Below are 22,399 nucleotides of genomic sequence, written 5' to 3' on the forward strand. Positions count from 1 at the left end.
CATATTCCTTAATGGCTGACGATATGTGCATCTTTGATCATGAGCAGAAATAGTGGGGGAGCATCATAGCATGTGTTGAGAAGAATTATTTGGGGTTTGGATAATTCACTCCTGGAAACATGGGTGTGTTGTTCAACATTCTTAAACAACCCTTATTCAGGGACCTTTTGAAGAAAGCAAAAGCTGGGTATACATTCAAAAGCCGCCAACAAAAAGTCAACCATTTGTTATTCATGGATGATATCAAACTTTATGGTAAAGATGAAGCCCAAGTCAGTTCCCTTGTTGATATGGTGTATACTTTCAGTGCTGATATCAGAATGGGGTTCGGGCTGAGAAAGTGTAGTGTGTTATATTCTTATATTCTTCTGGGCTAGTGGCGTACATTGGCTGGTAATATGCCATACGGTTTCACCTTTTGTCCACAGATTCTGCATCTGTCACTTTCTGATGTGTTGTCTATTCAGTAGTTTATGTAGTTTGCTATCAGTGCTTGGTCTTGGGCAGCACAGATTAGAGCCTCCGTTTTCTGTCTTAAATCACTTTTAGTCATCCACAGCCATCTTTTTTCTCTGCCTGTCTTATCATATATAAAGATAAATTGCAGCAAATAATAGTAGTGACATGGCTATGGGTGCAGAAAGAAAGGCTGAAGAGGGAGACAGAAAGTTTGTTAGTAGCTGCACAAGATCAAGTATTAAAGACTAATTGGATAAAAGCCAAGATAGACAAAAGCCAAGTAGATTCTCAATGTAGATTATGCAAATCAAAAGAGGAAAGTGTAACTCATACAGTAAGTGAATGTAGCATGCTGGAAGAGAAAGAATACAAGAAAAGACGCAACAATCTAGGGAGAGTAATCCACTGGAAGTTATGTAGAAAGCTAGTATTTGAAATACTGATAAATGGTATGAAGAGTAAAGTACTAGAAAATGAGAAATACAAGATGTTTTGGGATTTTAACATTCAGACTGACAGAGTAATAGAAGCTAGAAGGCCTGGTTTGATAGTAGAAGAGAGAGAGAGAGAGAGAGAGAGAGAGAGAGAGAGAGAGAGATAGAAAGTGCCAGATAATTGACTTTACCGTCACAAATGAGGCAAAAATTAATATGATAGGTATAGAAAAAATAGTAAAGCACCAGACCTAGCTTTTGAATTGCAGAGACTATGGAAAGTGCGGGTAAAATGTATCCCAGTAGTTATGGGTGCATTGGGAACTATCCCTAAACATTTGAACAGATGAATAGAGGAAATGGGCATAAAACCCAGTTTAGCGCGGTTTCAGAAAACTGTTATTAAGGATATTTAGGATATTTAGGAGGGTTCTTGGCATCTAAAGCTACTTTTGCAGCCTGATGTTAGGATTCTTTTCTTTTCCAACAATTTGATCTGTTGGATGTTTATGAAAATAATAATAATGATAATGTAGATTTTGTTAACAGCAGGATTGATACTAAGTATATAAGAGACACGAACTTATTGATCTACGCAGGAGTTGTTGTAGTTACGAGAAGATAAGATAATAAAGGGAGCTAACCTCTGTCTTATTTCAGAAAAGGATATCGGCTAAATTATTACTTTGGAAAGAAACAGGGCGCAAGTGTAACAGGAAGTAAATTGGAAGTAGATAAAGAAAATGAACGAGAGGTTATGGTAAGTTTGATCATATTGGTCTTGTTGTTGTTGCTATCATTGCTTTTGGTTGTAGTTGTTCTCATTATTGTTGTTGTTGCTGTGTATCCCCAGTGTTTTTACGTATCCAGTCTTATCAGAGAACCCACTATTTCTAAGCGCCTTTATAATATCCAGCTGCACCCAGAAGGTAACAAAGATACCCGTTTACTAATATTGTTAACCCCACCCCACCACCACTACTACCACGTGTTCTTAAGTTTTTTATCTTTTACTTGTTTCGGTCATTGGACAGCGACCATGCTGGGGCACTGCCTTGAATGGATTTTTAGTCGTATGAATCAACACCAGTACTTACTTTTTAAGCCTAGTACTTATTCTATCGGTCTCTTTTGCCGAACCGCTAAGTTACGGGGATGCAAATACACCAACACCGGCACTAGTGGAGGACAAATACAGATAGATATATACAGAGACAGAAATACACACACATAAAATATACACATATATATACTCATATATATATGAATAAATAAATAAATGGAGTTGAACGAAGATACTAATAAAATTCCTTTACTTTCGACATATGTTTCGAAGACAACATGGTTTTATTCCAAAGGAATAAACGGTGTAAGATGCAATCTTCTCATCGGTGCGTCCACTTCCCAGTTATCCAAGAGAATTTCAAACCATTATTCATCATTTAGGGATAGTAAAAAGCGACATAGTACAGGGCTAAGTAAATTAGTTTGGCGTCTTAAAGACAACAATATAGTTTTTAATTTAAATTGGTGCATAATGTCTTTATCTTTCTTCGATAGGGCAAGCGATTTTGTAACATTTGCAACTCTGGACTTTCCATATTCTCTTCTCTAAGAATCCCCTTTTAAACACACTGTAGAGAAATCGTACAAATGTAAACACCGGCAGAAAACATACCTTTAACTCATATAAATGATTTCGATATTCATTATAGTTGAATAATTAGTTGACGTGCACTCCACTCAATAGAGAAATTCTTTCCTAAGCCTATAGGACATTCTTTTAATCAACGTACCCTCCCTCTCTATCTGTTCCCCACTTATAATCCTTTAACCCTTCTCTTCCTACTATCTACCTTTGACGTCAATTCTAATAACGGTTTTTTTAAATACTTAATAACGTTTTGTTTATCATGTAGGCAGTCATCGTAATTGTTATAATGTTTTGTTGTTGAAAGAGCTCTCTTTCTTTCCTGATGAGAAGATTACATCTTACACTATATATATATATACATATATAATATACATATATATCTGTTATATTATATATATATATATATATATATATATATATATATACATATATATATAACATATATATATATATACATATATATCTGTTTGCAGATAAGAGGGAAAAAATCTATCAGAAAGGAACTCTATCTCTCTTAAAAAAATATCTTTTGATAAGCATAACAAATGTGCAACCGGTAAAAAGAACTTTCACCTAATTAAATACACTCTCCCTTACTTAAATTATTTTGTCAGCATTTTCTTCATTCCTTTTTTTATATATCACAACTCGTGTTCCACATCTCTTTTTTAAATATATATATATATATATATATATATATATATATATATATATATATATATATATATATATATATAGTATACATTATCGAACCTTTGTGATCAAGACTGGACTAAATTGCTATGGTACATGTAATATATGATTTGATATATTCCAATTTGACAAATAAGCATTTGAATTTGTTTGGGTAACTTATTTTCAAAATATAGCCGTGTTGTATTCGCTAACGGCTGCGCAGTTTGAGTGTGTGTATAAATTGAACAGCAAAACATAAATATATTATATTGGGCTGTACCCAAGAATAATGTGGCCATTGCAAATGTACGAAATAGCCTCAAGTAGAGCAGAAAGGATGGAACAAAGATGCAGTGTGTTTATCAGAAAATGGCTTGGTCTGCCGAAACCACTGAATACAACTGCACTATATGGAAAAGCCGAGCTGCAATTAACAATAACATCAATCGCCTAAGAATATAGGGCAGAAAAGGCAAGGACAGTAATGATGCTAAGGTATTCAAAAGATCAGAGCATCCGGGAAAACCCTCCAAAGGTACGAAAAGGGAGGAAATGGAAGGCGGAAGAGGCAGTAAACAGGGTTATCGGAAAACTAAAGCACACAGATATAGTCGGAGCGACGCAAGAAGCTACAACCAGCCTAGGGTCGCAAAATTTCAGGCCATTTTGCAAGAGCAGAGTAAAAGAGATGAAAGAGGCAGTGGTATACGAAGTGAGAAAGAAGGAAGAAGTAAGGCGAAATGTACATTTGGTGCAATGCAGTTAAAATGGACAGTGCCTTATATGGGAGGAATATGTGATCAACCGCAGAATTTCATGGAAGGAACTTTGGGCTTGGGAACAAGCAAGAACATCCTTCCTGATCAAGTCTACCTTCGACATTCTACCTTCACCGGCGAACTTAGTCCGGTGGAACATAAACAAAACTGATGAGTGTAAATGCGGAGAGAAAGCGACGGTTAGACATGTTCTATCAAATTGCAGACTAGCACTTGAAAGATATACATGGCGGCATAATCAAGTCCTCAGCGTCATAAGCGCAGCACTCAAGGAGAAGATCGAGAGGTACAATAGGGGAGGGTAACCAAAAGTAAACAGGTGACGGTCGTTTAGAAAATGCGCGGGCTAAAACTACGCGCCTTCACTAGTCAGTTAAGGTGAGACAGTGTCACGTGACAATTTACTGGACTGCTTGCTGGAGACTAGCGGCAGGTATTTAAGGGGAAAAATTTGACAAGTCAGTCAGTCACCGGCTGACACTTGCTGACGATACATCGAAGAGGCCAGGGAACAGAAGAAAGAAGAAAGAAGACATGCACCCAACACCAGAGCTGAAGACACCTCCGAAAGGAAGGGGGCCACCACGTCAAAACGGTAGAGGAGTAGGGACCGAAACCGGACGTGGTTCCTCCTGATGATGTCTTGAGCTAACTGGATCCTATAAAGGAGCTGTTGTGGTAGCAGACTACGAAGCACGGTTGTGATTCCTCCAGGTCAATTTATGTGAATTTAGTAAATCCCAAAACCTACTTTTGCTATCCGTATAGAATATTTTGGTTATTCATCCTATACTTGGAAGTGTGTCTACAGCAGTTCAAGAGTACTGTCTTTTGACTTAAGGAGATGAAGAATTTCTCACCAAGCATAAATTATAACTCATGACGCTCTGTGTCTGCATGGGTTGCTTTTTCTTGAACGGAACAGTGAATTTAGAAATAAATTCTTCTTCCTTTATCTGCCATATATATTTTCCAGACTCATTACAGTTCTTTTCTCCTGGTGCTTGGAGAAATTTCTATGAGAATATAGTCTGGTTTTGAAGGAATTTTTCGTAGTACCCGTGTATGTTTTATATGTGCCCGTCTTTGTCCATTTGAACTTTAGCCCTATAAACAATTCCTTTCACTAGACAATTTCCTTCTAAGGGACAGCAACTTTGGTCTTTGAAATTGTGTTTAGGTTCGTCATTTATTTCGGCACCTTTGGTTTTACTAATTGTCTCTGCGTTAATTTGGTTGATTAAAGAGGTGAAGTTCTCACAAGAATAGCTAATCTTAAGCATTCTCCTCTTTAAAATTCTGTGGTGTTTGTGGTTTTCTTGGAAGTGTTTGGAAATTAGTCTTAAGAATTCTTTACCCACATTAGTTTTTATGGCGATACTGAAGGTCGGATTAAACCACAAAACATCCCTGGTTCTAGTCCTGCGTAGTCTATTAAGGATATTTTCGTTATACTATACTGGATCTTCTCAGACAATCCAATGTTTCTTAATGCATCATTGTAGTACGGGGTGGCTTTTCGAAATGCTGTCTCGTCCGAAGATATCGATAGTATGCACCTTCCAATATTGCTAACTATATTCTTAAGAATTATAAATGGGTGATTGGACCATTTGTTAATATAGCCCAGCTTTACGTTAGGCTTGCGGTAGGGTTTAAATTTATCTAATTGTAAATCTAGGCAAATGTCTAAGAGGGTTCTTCTAGTTAGGTTCGTATCGATTGTGATTTGTAAGCTCATTCTTTGGAAGAAAGTGATAAGAATCTTCCTGAGTTCATTGATTTCATGTTCGTTCATATTACGCGTGACTATAAGGTCACCATACCTATATAATCCTGCATCTATAAAAGGAAATCCTAGATGTAAGTTGTGCAGTATTATCATACATAGTTCTGCTCCGTCGGCACATCAAATAAAGGGTCTTCACTCTTTCTGTCCTAGGTGGAATCGTCGAAAAAAAAGTAGAGATTTTCTGGCATGCAACATAATATCGATATCCGAACTGTCAATGTTTACGTATTTCTTAGTAAAATCCAGTGCCTTAAGAAGCAGAAGTCTGGATTTAGACGGGTAGAAGTCCACGATATCGAACTGTATAAATTTACAGTTACTTTGATGGCTAATGTCCTTAAACCATATTTACTATAAACTATTTACTGTTACCCCATCAGTAAATCTAATTCTCCACATGTTTAAAGTAAAGTCTAAGTTACTTTGCCAATAATTCCTATTTCTGTTTTGGCTTGTGTTAACTAATTTGCATTTCAGGTTTCAATTAAAATTGGCTTTATCGTGCTTCTTAAGATAATAAAGGGGAGAAGGTATTCAATCCTCACGCTAACGTTAAGGTTGGCAGCGATTCTACTTGCTTTGAAATTCACTTCTTCATCTAAGTTACCATTTTTTATACGTGTCTCTAATACGATCTGAAAAGTGTCTGACATAAAGGCTTTTTTCTACTGCGTCTATTGTCTTGTCGGACTTCACAAAAATTATATCTGAATTCCTAATATTCTTTATTTTGCCGTTCATTGTTTTCCAGAATGCGTTACCGATTTCATGAAATTTAATCTTCCTAACAAGTTCGAACAGTTCCCTGTCGAAAGGTTCCCATTTCGAGATTGGTGGTGGGTTTTTCGTAAATTTAAGTCCGTGCTTATTCGTGTTATTGTGTTGTTCTTTCCTGCCATCTCATACTGCGGATAAAATATTCTGTTTTCTCTATGAGGCTTTTGGGATACGGCTTCTTTGCCAGGATAGGTATTTATATAATATATAGTATATATATATATATATATATATATATATATATATATATAGATATATATATATATATCTATATATAATATATATATATATATATAAAATTAATTAAGGTAGAAATTGATATTAGTCAATTAAAACCAGTGGTCTAGCATATTAAAAAGAATCCGAAGATTAAAATATTTTTACATACAAATTAAGGACTGAACACGAAAAGTGGATAGTCAACATGTTAGATATAGACGTCAAATCTCCACAAAGAGTATGTTCTCTTTTATTTGAGAACATACTCTTTGTGGAGAATGGAGATTTGACGTCTATATCTAGCATGTTGACTGTCCACTTTTCGTGTTCAGTACTTAATTTGTATATATATAACCATGTGGTTAAGAAGTAAGCTTCTTACTACATACCAACTCCTGCGTCTATAAAAAACTATTTTTTAAATATCTTTTCAGGTACACCATTTATATTAACAAAATTGAAGGAGAATGTTACCGTATCTGGATGTGTCAACCCTATTTGTATTCCTGAGAAAAAAAGCGATTATTCAATGGAAAATTGTTTCGCTGCTACGTATGTCCAAGGTGAGTCCTTAGCCAGTCTTAGCATCATCCATCCATTTTTTATTGCATTATCTATGCAGTTAGGGAAGTATACCAGCATATACAGGGTGTAAAGGGAACTGGTTGATTCTTTACACTTTTGGGTGCAACTTGGGTGCAACACAATTTCCTTTCTTTTTGTTTCCAGAAACTACCAGTCAGGAACAAAACGCAACTTTAAAAATATATAAGATTCTTTATTCTCTTATTTACAAATGAAGCACGTTGGTATATTGGTATCCACTTGGTTCAACACAGCAAGGCTGAATTTTAACCTTTGTAAGATTCTTACAACAAATTCAGCAGCAACAGAACAGGTTAAATCCTAAGCGTCTAAGGACAGGAGAATAGCTGATCACACGTTTAACACGTCCTTTCTCTACAATAGCCGTGTCTCAAGTCACGACGCTAACAAGGAACGCGATAGAATTTTCTTCTCCAGTCTCTAGCGCATGTGCATGAGGGAACTTCCTTAGGCCTTTCCAGGCCTTTCCAGAAGGTTCCATCCCCGCACACGCACACTGAAGAATGACGTTGCGTGTGCGCACACTGGAAAATGACGTCATTACAAAGACTCCCCCTCGAGTGCGGAAGCATGAAACAAAATTCGTTGTAGTGGCTTCAGAAAATAAGGTGTTTACCAAATAACCAAAATGGCACACAATATGACAAATCAAAACAAAATTTACAATATAAATAAGAATGCACCAAAAAATACTCAAATGAACAAAGTTCAATAAGTATCGTAACTGTCACTGGGAACACAATTGAGAATGTCAAATATAAATAGTCTTTGAAAGTTTCTTTGGCCAGTGAACAGTTCTGCCTGACCTCGTAACATAAGGTTTGTTCGAGGCGGGCTGCGACGACGAAGGTGGTGTTGCCGATGTTGGTGTTGATAAAGGTGCATGTGTAAATGGTGGTGGTGTCACAGGTGCATGTGAAGGTTCAACGATGGTTGTAGCAGCGGTGTCATCAAAAGATGTTGACACCTCAAAATATGCCCTTTTAAGACGATCTACGGAGACGGTCTCCGAACGACCACTAATGTCAAGTTTGAATACTTTCGGCGTGCGGGAAATCACACGAAAAGGTCCTTTGTAAGGAGAAACAAGAGGTCCTTTGACAGAATCATCACGAACAAAAACATGTGTCCAAGAATCAAGATCTGATAGCACATTAGAAGAAGGATTTTGATGTCGGGGACCCATAGGAGGAAGGGTAGAAAAATATCTGCGTAGACGAGCAACACAAGACTCTAAATTAAGAGACTGTGACTTGTCTGGCACCAACATCTACCATGCAATGCCAGTGTGGTACCATACAAGAGCTCGACAGAAGAAAAACCAAGGTCTGCTTTAATCGCAATCCAACATCCAAGCAGGACGATAAGAAGAAATTCAGTCCACGATTGTGGATTCGGCGAGGCACGCAACGCGGCCTTAAGTTGCCTGTGGAAACGCTCCACCATCCCATTAGAAGCGGGATGGTAACTAGTGGTGCGTATATGATGCATCCCCAGGATTCGTGATTGCTGACGAAATAAAACCGCTTCGAATTGTCGACTACGATCTGTGGTTAAACTGGACGGTACACCGAACCTAGAAATCCAGTTAGACACGAAAGCTTTCGCAACAGTTTCAGCAGAAATGTCTGCTATAGGAATAGCTTCCGGCCAACGTGAGAAACGATCGATACAAGTTAAAATATATGAGAAACCGCGACTCACAGGCCATGGGCCAACCAAATCAAGGTGGACATGGCGAAAACGGGCCCCAGGAGAAGAAGACTGTCCAAGTGGAGCACGAACGTGTCTATGGACTTTAGCACTCTGGCACCTCAAACAAGAGCGTGCCCAAGAGGTAATCGATCGTCGCATATTGGGCCAGAAGAACCGAGCAGTAACAAGTTTTACTGTGGCAGAGATAGCATTTGTGTGTGTATTAACTATGTGTGCAGATGCGTGCGCAAGGCCAGGCGCTGAGGAAAGGTGTATGTGTGTGTATAAGAGTGAACTTAGAGAACAAATAGAAATATCCAGACTCAAGATGGAGATAAATACCAGTTCGTAAGGTACACAATAGCAGTTCGTTCTGTGTCCATGAAGTTGGGGCAAAGAGGAGAGCAGTTACTACGCGTGTAGAAGTTGGGGCTTCGATCCATTTGCCAGGTTACATCGGTACAGAAGATCTCGCCGGTAGAGTTGTGCTGTTAACCTTGGTGTGTATACACGAACAGCGTGTAAGCTAAACTTGAGCGAGTTGCTGTGTACATATCGTTGAGGTCGACGGTGGTGAAGGCGACGGTAGAGAACGGTGACAGTAGTGGACTTGGGACAATATTCTGCTCAATACCACAGATTTGCTTGTCAGTTGTTTGACCATAACCAGTTGAGCATGTCCCTTAGTGGTTGACGATATGTGCATCTCTGATCACGAGCAGAAGTAGTGGGGGAGCATCATAGCCATGTGTTGAGAGGGATTCTTTGGGGTTTGAATAATTCACCTCTGGTAACATGGGTGGTTCTTTCAACATCCTTAAACAACCCTTATTCAGGGACCTTTTGAGTAGGATGGGTTACTCGACCTGAAGAAAATTCTAACTGGGCCCCACCTGCAAGGTCATGTGCTGTTTATCTTGATATGAGATCACCATGTCGCACACATATGGTTGTGATGCATGTGCCTGGTGTACGCTTATCAGACGGGTAGTCATGATGGGTATATTGGGCTTCGTATATTTTACCCCAGTGTCACTTTGATGGCATGCACTGCTGTCTCATTCAATGATAATAATAATAATAATAATAATAATAATAATAATAATAATAATAATAATGATAATAAAATAATAATAATAATAATAATAATAATAATATAATAATAATAATAATAATAATAATAATAATAATAATAATATAATAATAATAAAACGACAACAATAATAATAATAATAATAGAAGACTGAAAAGTACGGTCTGGAAAGAGTATGGAATTGGTACAAACACAAACCAGCAGACGTCACTGAGAACGATGGTTATAAGATCCTGTGGGATTTTACAATCCAATGTGACTGCCTAATCGATGCTTGGAAACCGGACATTGTTGTAGTGGATTAAAGAGAAAAAGGAAACCAAGATCATAGATATTGCCACACCCGGGATGCACGCGTAGATGAGAAAGAGTAAGAAAGGATGGAAGATAGAGACTACGAAAGGACGAAATTGCAAGAGTGTGGACAATGAGGAGAGTAATTGTTGTCCCAGTAGTTGCTGGGATACTCGGAGTACTAACAACCAAGTTCGAGAAACATGTCGGAGAAATTGGAATCGATATGAGGGCAAAACCGGCTCAAAAACTGCTCTGCTGGGGACAGATAGGATTTTGAGATTGGTGCTTGAGTGTTAAGTGTCTCCCACGAATTAACATTCAAGCTACCAAATATTTGTAATTTGGGGAAAGAGACCCTGTGAGGCTTCTGACAACAGGTTGCTGTCTACTCTCACAGAATCACTTAAAGCAAGACCGAGTACTCTGAGAAGTAAAATGATAATCGAATGCTCGTCATAACGGCATTTTGTGTGTTTTTATGGATTTATCTGTGGGAGTTGTGGGTTTGTCTCACGGGCAACCTTGAAATCTTTCTGTCCAGAATGAGGTTATTTATTCAACTTAATATTTACATCTTATTATTTACAGCTTTATGTATGTGCTTCGAGATCCAAAATTCCAAACAATAAATTATTTCACGTTTTCTCGAAAGCTTACACATTCCTACCGCATTAATTCTACTTATTAATTACTTATGTATTTTTCATCGGTTCATTTATTTATTTTCCTTAATTTCAGATAAGGATAACACTATGCATGTTGATATTGGAAAAACGAGGTTGATAAAAGGTCCGTGCACGTCCCCCCCAAACCAACCACCACCATTTACACTTTGTGCATACAATTTTGTCCAGATATGTAATAAGTATGTAAGTTAGCATTGATTTACATTTTAAATATTTCTTGGCTGTGCGATAAGAAGTTTGTTTCTCAACCACGTTGTTCTGGGTTCAGTCCCATCGCATCGCATCTTGGGCAAGTGTCTTCTACTAAAGATACAGGTTGATCGAAGCTGTGCGAGTAAATTTGGTAATGCAGTACGATCGTTTCATGTGACTCAATTTAATTGAACAATGAAAATATTACATCAGTTTTAAAATGTAGAGCATCATAGTTACAACGATGATGTTGATAAAACATGTTCTTTGTCTATCTACTTTGTGATTTTGGTTAATAGAATAACTATACAAATGAATCTTTTGAACTTAACTAAATTCTATATTTCTATGCAGCTGAAGATTGCTCTACATTTTAAAACTGATGTAATATTTGCATTGTTCAATTAAATAGAGTCGCATGAAACAATCGTACTGCATTACCTCTGGATATCCTTGTTGCTTATTTTTATTATAATCACCCCATTTTGAATTATATGGATAATACCATACTAAATTATGGTGCCTTTAACTTAATTACCATATTCATCTGAATCTAAATTTTACTGAACTTTATATATATATAAATTGAATAAGGGTAGAAATTGATATTAATCAATTAAAACCAGTGGCCTAGCATATTAAAAAAAATTTTTAAAAAAGATTAAAATATTTTTTACATACAAAATTTAAGGACTGACCACTAAAAGTGAACGGTCAACATGCTAGATATAGACGTCAAAATCGCTATTTTCCATGAAGAATGTGTTCTCAGGAATACATTCTGAGAGCATTCTTCGTGGAAAATAGCGATTTTGACGTCTATATCTAGCATATTGACTGTCCACTTTTAGTGGTCAGTCCTTTAAATTTTGTATGTAATATATATATATATATATATATATAATATATATATATATATATATATATATATATATATATATAATACGGGACAATCAGTAAGTTGTCATAATAATACTCAGAGTTTCAAACACCGGAGCTGAGAGCTAGGCATTTTCATCAGTTATTAAGACATGAAACGCTATGAAAAAAAAAACGTTGAATAAAGGGAAGTTACTCTAATAGGCGTGGAAAGATAAAAGATATAAAATATATTAAATAATTATAAAATACACACAACCACATACTCATAAAGATAGAAATCTACGTTCATAATATCTACATACGTACGCACTCATGCAGACATGTATATATACATGCATACATGTACACACATATACACATATGTGCGTGTGTGTGTATGTATATATATATATATATATATATATATATATATTATTATTATTATGGCTGCCCCCTCGTTACCGAGTATGGCCATTGCACGAAGCTTAACTGTTACTGGTGCTGTGATCAAATGTGACTTTTTAGCCCAGCTAAAGAACTACAATGTCTTGTACAAAATTTGTAACTAAAACCTTTACTGGTAATAGCCGGCTGTAGTTGTAACTGGGCTTCATGTACCTTTGCATGTCGTTCAAGCCCTCCTGCCGAATTACACTCTCTTCCACATGCCCGACAGATATGATTAGTATATGAAATATGGGTGTATGTATGCAGTATAAATGTATGTGTATGCGTGCATCTATGTATGTAATGTACGTGTATGTGTGTGTGTATGAATATGATGTATGTGGAAGGGAAGTACGGTAGTAATGAGATTCTTATTTACATTTACGTTCTTCATGTGTTTCTTTTATCACCAACCAATCAAACAACCAACGAATGAACTATTATAAAATTTTTGTTTCAGAAAGAGAACGGTGGTGCGTTGATATGCCAGAGTGTAAAAGACAAGAACAGTTGGATGTTGGCAGGAGTGACACGAGAGACTTCTAATACTCAGGATGCAACCCAAATGCCTGGAATGACCCTGTCTATTATTGGGACACGGTGGAGCTTATGAAACAGCTTAATATATCAAGTAATACTTAATACATAGCCGGATATTCCCAAAACTCCTCTATGAAAAAGAGTAAAAAATAATAAAATAATAAAAACAGCAAATATATAATAAAAAAATAATGAATGTTAAGAATGGAATGAGGATAATCTTGGATTATCTTATGAAGGATGTCTGTCTCAAGCTTTTTAAAGCAAGGACTTATATTCTCTGTCCCTTTGATGGGTGCCGCTTTAGTGTATGTTCTGCTTCGCCATTTACACTTTAGCTTGTGGTCTAGCTCTAACACTAAACCCCGACCTAACCCCAAACCCTAACCCTAAACACTAATCCTAAGTACTAACCTTAATCTCTAAAGTTAATCCCTAAACCCAAACCCTAATTCTAACCCTACCCATAACCCTAAACTCTAACCTTAAACCCTAATCCTAATCATAAAACGCTAACCCACAAACATTAAGTTAAAACTAAACCCTTCCTAAACCCTGGCCTTAACCTTAAACCCTAATCCTAATCATAAAACGCTAACCCACAAACATTAAGTTAAAACTAAACCCTTCCTAAACCCTGGCCTTAACCTTAAACCTAATCCTATCATAAAACGCTAACCCACAAACATTAAGTTAAAACTAAACCCTTCCTAAACCCTGGCCTTAACCTTAAACCTAATCCTAATCATAAAACGCTAACCCACAACATTAAGTTAAAACTAAACCCTTCCTAAACCCTGGCCTTAACCTTAAACTCTAATCCTAATCATAAAACGCTAACCCACAAACATTAAGTTAAAACTAAACCCTTCCTAAACCCTGGCCTTAACCTTAAACCCTAATCCTAATCATAAAACGCTAACCCACAAACATTAAGTTAAAACTAAACCCTTCCTAAACCCTGGCCTTAACCTTAAACCCTAATCCTAATCATAAAACGCTAACCCACAAACATTAAGTTAAAACTAAACCCTTCCTAAACCTTGGCCTTAACCTTAAACCCTAATTCTAAACCTAAATCCTGACCCTAAAACCTAGGCCTAATCACCAAAATAACCTTAACTAATCCTAAATACTAATTCTAACCTTAATTTCCTAATTTCCAATTCTAACTTTAAAACTTACAATAATTCTGACCGATATGACAACGTTTCACAATATTCACTGCAATATTGACTACGGAAGACCACATCACTTTTACTTCCGGAACTTTCTGAAAGCAAAATAATAACTAAATAGACAGGGAAAAACAATTAGGGCTGGATTTTCCTCGGACGATATCTGGAAGTATATAAACTGTGGATAGTAAAAGAATGTTCCAGAAATATCACAGAATAAAAATTATCAATGAAGAATCGTGGCTGTAAATTGTAAATTAATCATTCTTAGAAAAATGGCGGTGTTTGATGTAAAGGGTCGATAAAGGGTTAAAGATGAACGAAGAACAAAGTTTCCGGTTAATAAGTCCTTGCGGTGTTTTAAAAAGAAAATATGAGAAAATCAGGTGAAAAGACAAAAAACTCAGAAAAATAAAAAGGAAATCTACAAAAATAAAACAAAATTTGGCTTAGAGTTTTTTTGTGTGTATAATTGTGTTTGTTGTTGTTGTTGTTGGTGCCATTGTTTCATATATGTATGTATACTTTCACATGGACACATGTAAATATATATATATGTATTGTATGTATATATATGTATATATATATATGTATATATATATATATATATGTATATATATATATATATGTATGTATGTATATGTATACATATAAGCATACATGTATATATATACACACATACATACATGTATATATGTATATATTACATGTATGCTTATATGTATACAATACATACATACATATATATATACATATATATATATATATATTATATGGGATATATATATACATACATATATATATATATTATATATATATATATATATATATTATATATATATATATAACATATATATATATAATATTAATTAGAGACAAAACCACTATTATGTAATCAAATAAAGAAAGACTTAATCCAATACATAAAAATTTATATAAAATAAATATAATTAAGATATCCACTACGATCGTTTCTTGTCACTTCTATGGACATTCATCAGGTGGTTTCAAGACCTTCTTTGCAATTTTTAACCTATGAAGTTAAATAATAGTGTTTTGTCTCTAATTATATTATATAATATTTTACTATAAAATTGGATTCAATCCTAAATCTGATTTTCCTTGTAAATTTGGATTATTCCCTAATATTTATTATTATATATATATATATATATATAGATATATAATATATATATATATATATATATATTATATATATATATATAATATATATATATATATATATATAACAAATATATATAATTAAATTAGAGATAAACCACTATTAGGCAACTCAAACAGTGATAGACATAAAGTTTGGATATACTCCCTAATATTATTATTATTATTATTATTATTATATATATATTATATATATATATATATATATCATAAATAACCATGTATGTATATATTTGTGCGTGTGTGTATGAATATACTGAGTACATATTATATGGGTTATATATCTGCCTATATTCACATATAATCATGCATATACTCATGTATTTACATATCTATCTATTTATATACACATAATTAAGAGATCAGCAAAAGTGGCTTCACCGCATACCGAAATTTTGAAATAGCAGTGAAAACTACTAATTCTTCTACTACAATATATCTCCACAGACAGTTATACTCGTATCTGACATAGGCAAAAAGAAGAAAAAATAACGAAACTAACCAGCCTTAATTAATCGTGTACGCGTTTCAGGATTAGAATGGCGTAAAATTCATTTCCCTCTTCAGCATGATATTCTAAGATTATAAATTTGAAAATGCTAACAAACTTATGCACGCTCGATCAGGGGGAATTACAACCGTGTTTCGTGGTCTGCTACCATAACAACTCCTTTATAGGATCCAGTTAACTCAAGACATCATCAGGAGGAACCACGTGTTGGGTGCATGTCTTCTTTCTTCTTCTTCTTCTTCTGTTCCCTGGCCTCTTCGATGTATCGTATGCGAGTGTCAGCCGGTGAATGACTGACTTGTCAAGTTTCTCTCTTTAAATACCTGCCTCATAGGCTCCAGCGGGCAGCCCCAGCAAGTTGTCACGTGACACTGTCTCACCTTAACTGACTAGAAAGGCGCGTAGTTTTAGCCCGCGCATAAGAGAAACAGCATTTCTGAATTTATATAGACGGGTACTTCTGTATCTACCCTCAAGATTCACAATGTGCGTCACAAGAAGTACCGCAGTTTAACTATCAGGGAGTGAATTATCATTATAGATATAGGGTACATTATATATATAAAACTGTAGTTGTGTGAGTGTCTGTCCCCTTCGATTTAGATTCCTAACTACTCCCACATTTTGCGGTGCAGTTTAACCAGATTCGGATAGCTTATAGTCGTGATTCATATCGAGCCCGTCTGGCTATTAGCGCGCGTCTACGCTGAGTCTACGATTTTAAAAATAATTAACATCATTTTTTATTCCATTTTAATGGCATAATTTTTCGTGTGTCGATGGCGGCGGAGTTGGCGTCCATGGTCACAGCTGCACCTGTTTGCTTCTCCCCCTTCTTCCCTCCCTCGTGAAGCTGTGGGGAAGGAGTGTAAGGAATCAACGTCGTAAAGCGTTGTCAAGGAGACCAGCGTTCTTTTAGAACAACGACTTCATGGCTTGAAACACAACCAAAACAGAAATGGCTAAGAAAGCCCGAATTGGCATCTAATAGGGAAGTAACTCTAAAAATGCTTATATAGTTATTTCCCTTACAAACCCGAGCAACGCCGGGCGATACTGCTAGTTATATATATATACTGCTCCCAGTCCGCTCTCACTCACCTCACATATCATCAAAATATTTGAGAGAGTGTTGAGACCAAGAATAACAGCCTTTCTAGAGCAAAATCTCTCTATATATAAACGGCAGTTTGTCTGTGTGTGTTTCTGTGTGTCTGTCAGGTTGTATCCTCACCCTGACCACAGCTTTCAACCGATTCTGATGAAACTTGACACACACATAGCCCAATGTCATAATTCAAAACTAACGCAGCGAAAATTTTGAAAAGTTCCCCCAGTTCTGAAAAAAATCGATAAATTCGACATGGGGTCGAGAATCAGAAACACAAACCACAGACTGTCTAGGGGATGCAACTCGACCTTTTTAACTAAAAAAAATTTACCATCATTTTTTTTCCATTTTTTGGCTATAACTCCCTAAAAATGCTTTATAGTTATTTCCCTTACAAACCCGAGCAACGCCGGGCGATACTGCTAGTCATCTTCTAAATTGCAATCAGCAAGGCTTTCGTGGTGGGAAGGACTATCTAACACAGCTCCTCCGCCACTTTGATGACATCTTAAATGCACGAAGCGTGGGCTCCAACGCGGGTGTCATATACCTTGATTTCAGCCAGGCCTTTGACAGAGCCGACCACAATATACTGTTATATAAACTATCCTACGCTGGAGTCGGTGAAAAGATACTCGAGACCACTTATTTTTAATTAGTAATTTGGAATTCAAGTATACTGAAAACTTTATGACACTTACCTAAAAAAATTTGTAAAATTGTTATATCTAACCAGTTCATGAAAGAGCCCTGTCTCGTTATAGAGATTTGTGTATTGACTTGACCCAAGTCCTACATCACATTCTATTGACAATTGTATGAACAGCTGTTTATGGATTTTTGCTGTTCCACAACTGACCAGTATGTTTTCTCATTCCATTTATTACAGGGAACTGTGCTGGGTCCACTCCTTTTTATTGTCTCTATCAATGACAGTGCAGATTCCATTGAACATACTACCACCATTTCCAGGATTCAGCCCTAATTAAAAAAAAGATACACATGGAGATACACATCCATACATATAGACACAGTACATAATCACAAAAACCTATACACATACACACACACACACAGACACACTCGGACATGCACACATAAGGAGACAGAGGTACACACACACACACACATGGAAAGATACATACACACACATACATATATATATACATACGCGCACACACATACATACATGCATACACACACTTACATGCATACATACATACATACATACATACATGTGTATGCACACACACACACACACACACTGACCCACACACATGCGCATAAGCAAACAAAAAGAATGCAGCTTGAATAACGGACAGAATCAACGACTATTGAAAAAGTTGCAAGACGCAACGAAAATTAAATAAGTAAATGAGTGGAAATCGAACCGGTGAGTGTGTTAAGTAATAAGGCACTAAAAGAGAATGACTCTCCCCAGATACAACAGTCTCTGAATACATTATTGGTAGAATTGTCAATCAGCACACAGCCTTTGCGTGCACACAGACACGAACACATACATACATACATACATACATACATACACACATACCACACACAACAATACATACATACATACATACATACATACATACATACATACATACATACATACATATATATATTATGGCAGCCCCCTCGTTATCGAGTATGGCCATTGCACGAAGATTAACCATACTGGTGCTGTGATCGAATGTGACTTTTTAGCCCAGCTAAAGATCTACAATGTCTGTACAAAATTAGCACTAAAACCTTTACTGGTATAGCGGCTGTAGTGTAACTGGGCTTCATGTACCTTTGCATGTCGTTTAAGTCCTCCTCCGAATTACACTCTCTTCCACATGCCCAACAGATATGATTAGTAAGGTGTGTTACACCACCATCAGTGGCCAGGTTGTCACTCATCTGTCTCGTTTTATGACTACGAAGATGACTCTTGAGTCCAGCTTTACTGAGGCAGGTTCTTGCACAGACACTGCATGTCAGCATCATAAAAAGACCCTTCCCATCTGGAAGTGTTACAAGCGATGCCCTTCCTGACATCCCTCCTTACTTTCTCATGTGCAGCTCGAGATTTCCCAAACGTTGCTGTCCCCTCAATGCACAATCCTTCTCCACCTGCTACGATCAATAGCATACATACATACATACATACATACATATATACATACATACATACACACATACATACATAGATACATACATGCATGCATGTATATATGTATACATGTTATATATATATATATATATATATATATATATATGTGGTGTGTGTATGTGTGTGTGCGCATTATTGACATCACAAGAATTCTACAAGCATTCGGGAGAACGTGAAATATTTCTACTTTAAAATAACAGCTCTTGAAGTACACAGAAAGCTATTAATAAACGTATAAAAACGGTTTTTCAACCCAATATTTACATGCTATCGTTGATATCTTTATGTGTGGTGTCGAGAAACATCATTCCAATATATATAAACATGCATACATATATATACATATCATATACATGCACACATATACATACATATACATACATATACTATATATATATATAGATATATATATATATATATTATCTATATATATATATATATATATATATATATATATATATATATATATATATATCATTAATTAATCAATATAAGGTAGTCAAAAAATTCAAGAAAAATTTTCCGCCACCAGCGCTCAAGTGAGAAAGAAAAAATAGTCACAGACTATTTTTTCTTTCTCACTTGACCGTTGGTAGCGGAAAATTTTTCTTTAATTTTTTGCTACCCTTATATTGATTAATTAATGATTTTTTGCCAAATTCTGAAATTGTATCGGCAGTTTATATTTGCTGCTGAGTAGATGGCGCGATGACGGTGGATTTTGAAAATTTAGAGTATATAAACTCGAAGCTTCGCTGGTGTTGCCTCGTGGGTATATATTTTCCTTGGCTTCGTTGCTGATGAGACAGGCCAATTGTAAAAGGATTTAATTTAATTTAATTGAATTGGTTTACATAAGTACGTCGAAACTATGCATAGTCCAAAGATGTAAAGGTTAAATGTTCTTATTTCTCCTTTAGTTTCAGAATTACTGCTATTTAGCGATTGAGTTTCGCTGCTCTTTCAAGTGAGTCGAACGGCCTCTCAGGGCCATTCCTTAATATTGTTGAATATATATATATATATATATATATATATATATATATATATATATAGACATATAGGTAAGCAGAGTTAGCGGTTGGAATAACCGTCTAAGTGATGAGAATATCCGTTCTTACTTCCGGTATCATTTACCTATGTTGACCCTGGGCATGGATATGCAAGTACACTATGTTCATAGGATACAGGTAATAACAGAATAAACTAAAGTTTATGAGGAATCAAATTTAAATAATCAGAAAAGGGAGTAAACTTTTGATCAACAAACAAATTGACCAACATCGGTTAATTTTTTAATACAAAACATTTCTTACGGCCGTTTCGGCTGCCAATATCAGTTGGTACATACGAAAGAAATTCCAAAAATGATATTCGTCATCTTCATATTCGATCTGGTACATGGAGCTTCATCAGAGTGAATAAAATTCTTAAAACAAAAGAAGGGAAGAGGGAAAAGGAAAGAACGGGGCCTCGAGATGAGGCCAGAAGGCTCAATATATTAGAATCATACCATTTTGCAGTGAAGCACGAAGTCGATAGAATTTTTTGCCTATCATGAGTGTATGTGCGCGTGTATACAGAAATAAAATAAAATATAATAAAATAAGATCGATAAAAAAGGGGGAAACAGGGGAAAAGGGGTAGGGTACATGATGTGAAAATAAAAAATTAATAAAAATTACAAAAAATAACAGATACAAGATAAAAAAATTAAATAATTAAAATTAAAGGACTAAAAAGAAATTAATACAATTATAAAAAAAATTCATGCAATTATAAAGTTAAACAATTCGATGGAAAGAAAACGATAAAAAATCGAAAAAAGGGTAAAAGTGGAAAAAAGTGGGTATAAGAGAGGATAAAATAAGATAAAATAAATAAAAAGTTTTATTAAATCTCTGAACGGGATGTAAACAGTAACCGCTCGACAACGTAAAGTGCACTAGCCATCTCAATATGGCTAACCACAAAGGGTGGGTGTTACTGTAGCTTTTACTCCAGGAGATCATCGTCTCCAGCTGGCTTTAGGCACACTATCTGTGCCCTTATGGTATTTGCAAAGGGAGGCCATCCCTTTCTCGTAAGCCTAAGTGATACGCACCGGATCGCAGTTTCGAGGTTGTGTTGAGTCCGAAAGGAATTTGTGTTTGTAGACTGAAAATGTAACGCTGTTCCAGGCGGAGTCGGGAGTTTGTGGATCGGTGGTGCAGGGCGAGGCCAAACACGGAGATATTAGAGGTGAAGAGGTTGGCCCGGGCGGAAATGACGGGCAACGGGGGTGTTCGTGCGTAGCCGAACATCTCTAGCTGGAGACGACGACGAAGGGGTAGGGTGGAGGGGTGGAAAGGGGTGCGGTTAGGGGATTTGTGCGGGGAAAGCGAGAGGGTCGAGGTGCGATCGATTAGACGACGCGGGCAAGGTACTAGGTTTCGAAATCCTTGTCCCGGCTGCACAAGCGTAGGAGGAAGAGGAACCGAGAGTAGGGGATGGCTCATTTGGTGTTAGAGGGGTGGGAGGAGGAAAAGTTGAGGGAGAGGTAACAATCTATGGGTTTGTAGAAAGCGGAGGTGGTGAGAGAGTGGAAGGGGAGGTTAATGGTAAGAGAGTTAACCGAGGTGTTAGAGATGGTAGAGGTAAATTGGAGATAGGGATGGATGTTAGAGAGGAAAGAGATGAAGTGGCAGAGTTGTTGGCGGGAGAGGGTGGTGGCACCTATGCAGTCGTCTATGTAGCGGCCGTATGGCTCTGGGGTCGGTCTGGGGAATTGGGAGAATACTAGGACCTCGATGTGACCAACAAATAAGTTGGCGAAATTGGCATCCATTCTCGTTGCCATAACGACCCCGGATATTCGCCGGTAGATCTCTTCGGCGAACGTAAAGCATTTGAAAGTGAGGGCGAGCTCTGCCAGACGAAGAAAGGTGGAGGTTCTGGGTGTAGAGTGAGGGCGACGGTCGAGGGCTAAGAGACCGTCGTTGTGGGGAATCACCGTGTATAGGGATTTACTGTCCAAGTTGAAAGGGGATATGAGGGGCCGGGAGAGAAGG

At 36.5% G+C, this 22,399-nt stretch overlaps 1 protein-coding gene across 1 annotated transcript in view; it reads left to right on the forward strand.

Annotated features, from left to right (window-relative positions):
• The window catches only part of LOC115226053 (integumentary mucin A.1), a 29,016-nt gene extending 15,155 nt beyond the window's left edge, over positions 1 to 13,861 (forward strand). The window contains exons 3-6 of the mRNA XM_029797024.2: positions 1,554 to 1,653; positions 7,224 to 7,352; positions 11,219 to 11,349; positions 13,127 to 13,861. Coding sequence (XP_029652884.2) covers positions 1,554 to 1,653; positions 7,224 to 7,241 — 118 coding nt within the window. The 3' untranslated portion in view covers positions 7,242 to 7,352; positions 11,219 to 11,349; positions 13,127 to 13,861. The remainder of the gene's footprint in view (positions 1 to 1,553; positions 1,654 to 7,223; positions 7,353 to 11,218; positions 11,350 to 13,126) is intronic.
• Positions 13,862 to 22,399: the final 8,538 nt, after the last annotated feature.

This window comes from Octopus sinensis, linkage group LG29, assembly GCF_006345805.1.
Source record: "Octopus sinensis linkage group LG29, ASM634580v1, whole genome shotgun sequence".
NCBI classification, from domain to species: domain Eukaryota; kingdom Metazoa; phylum Mollusca; class Cephalopoda; order Octopoda; family Octopodidae; genus Octopus; species Octopus sinensis.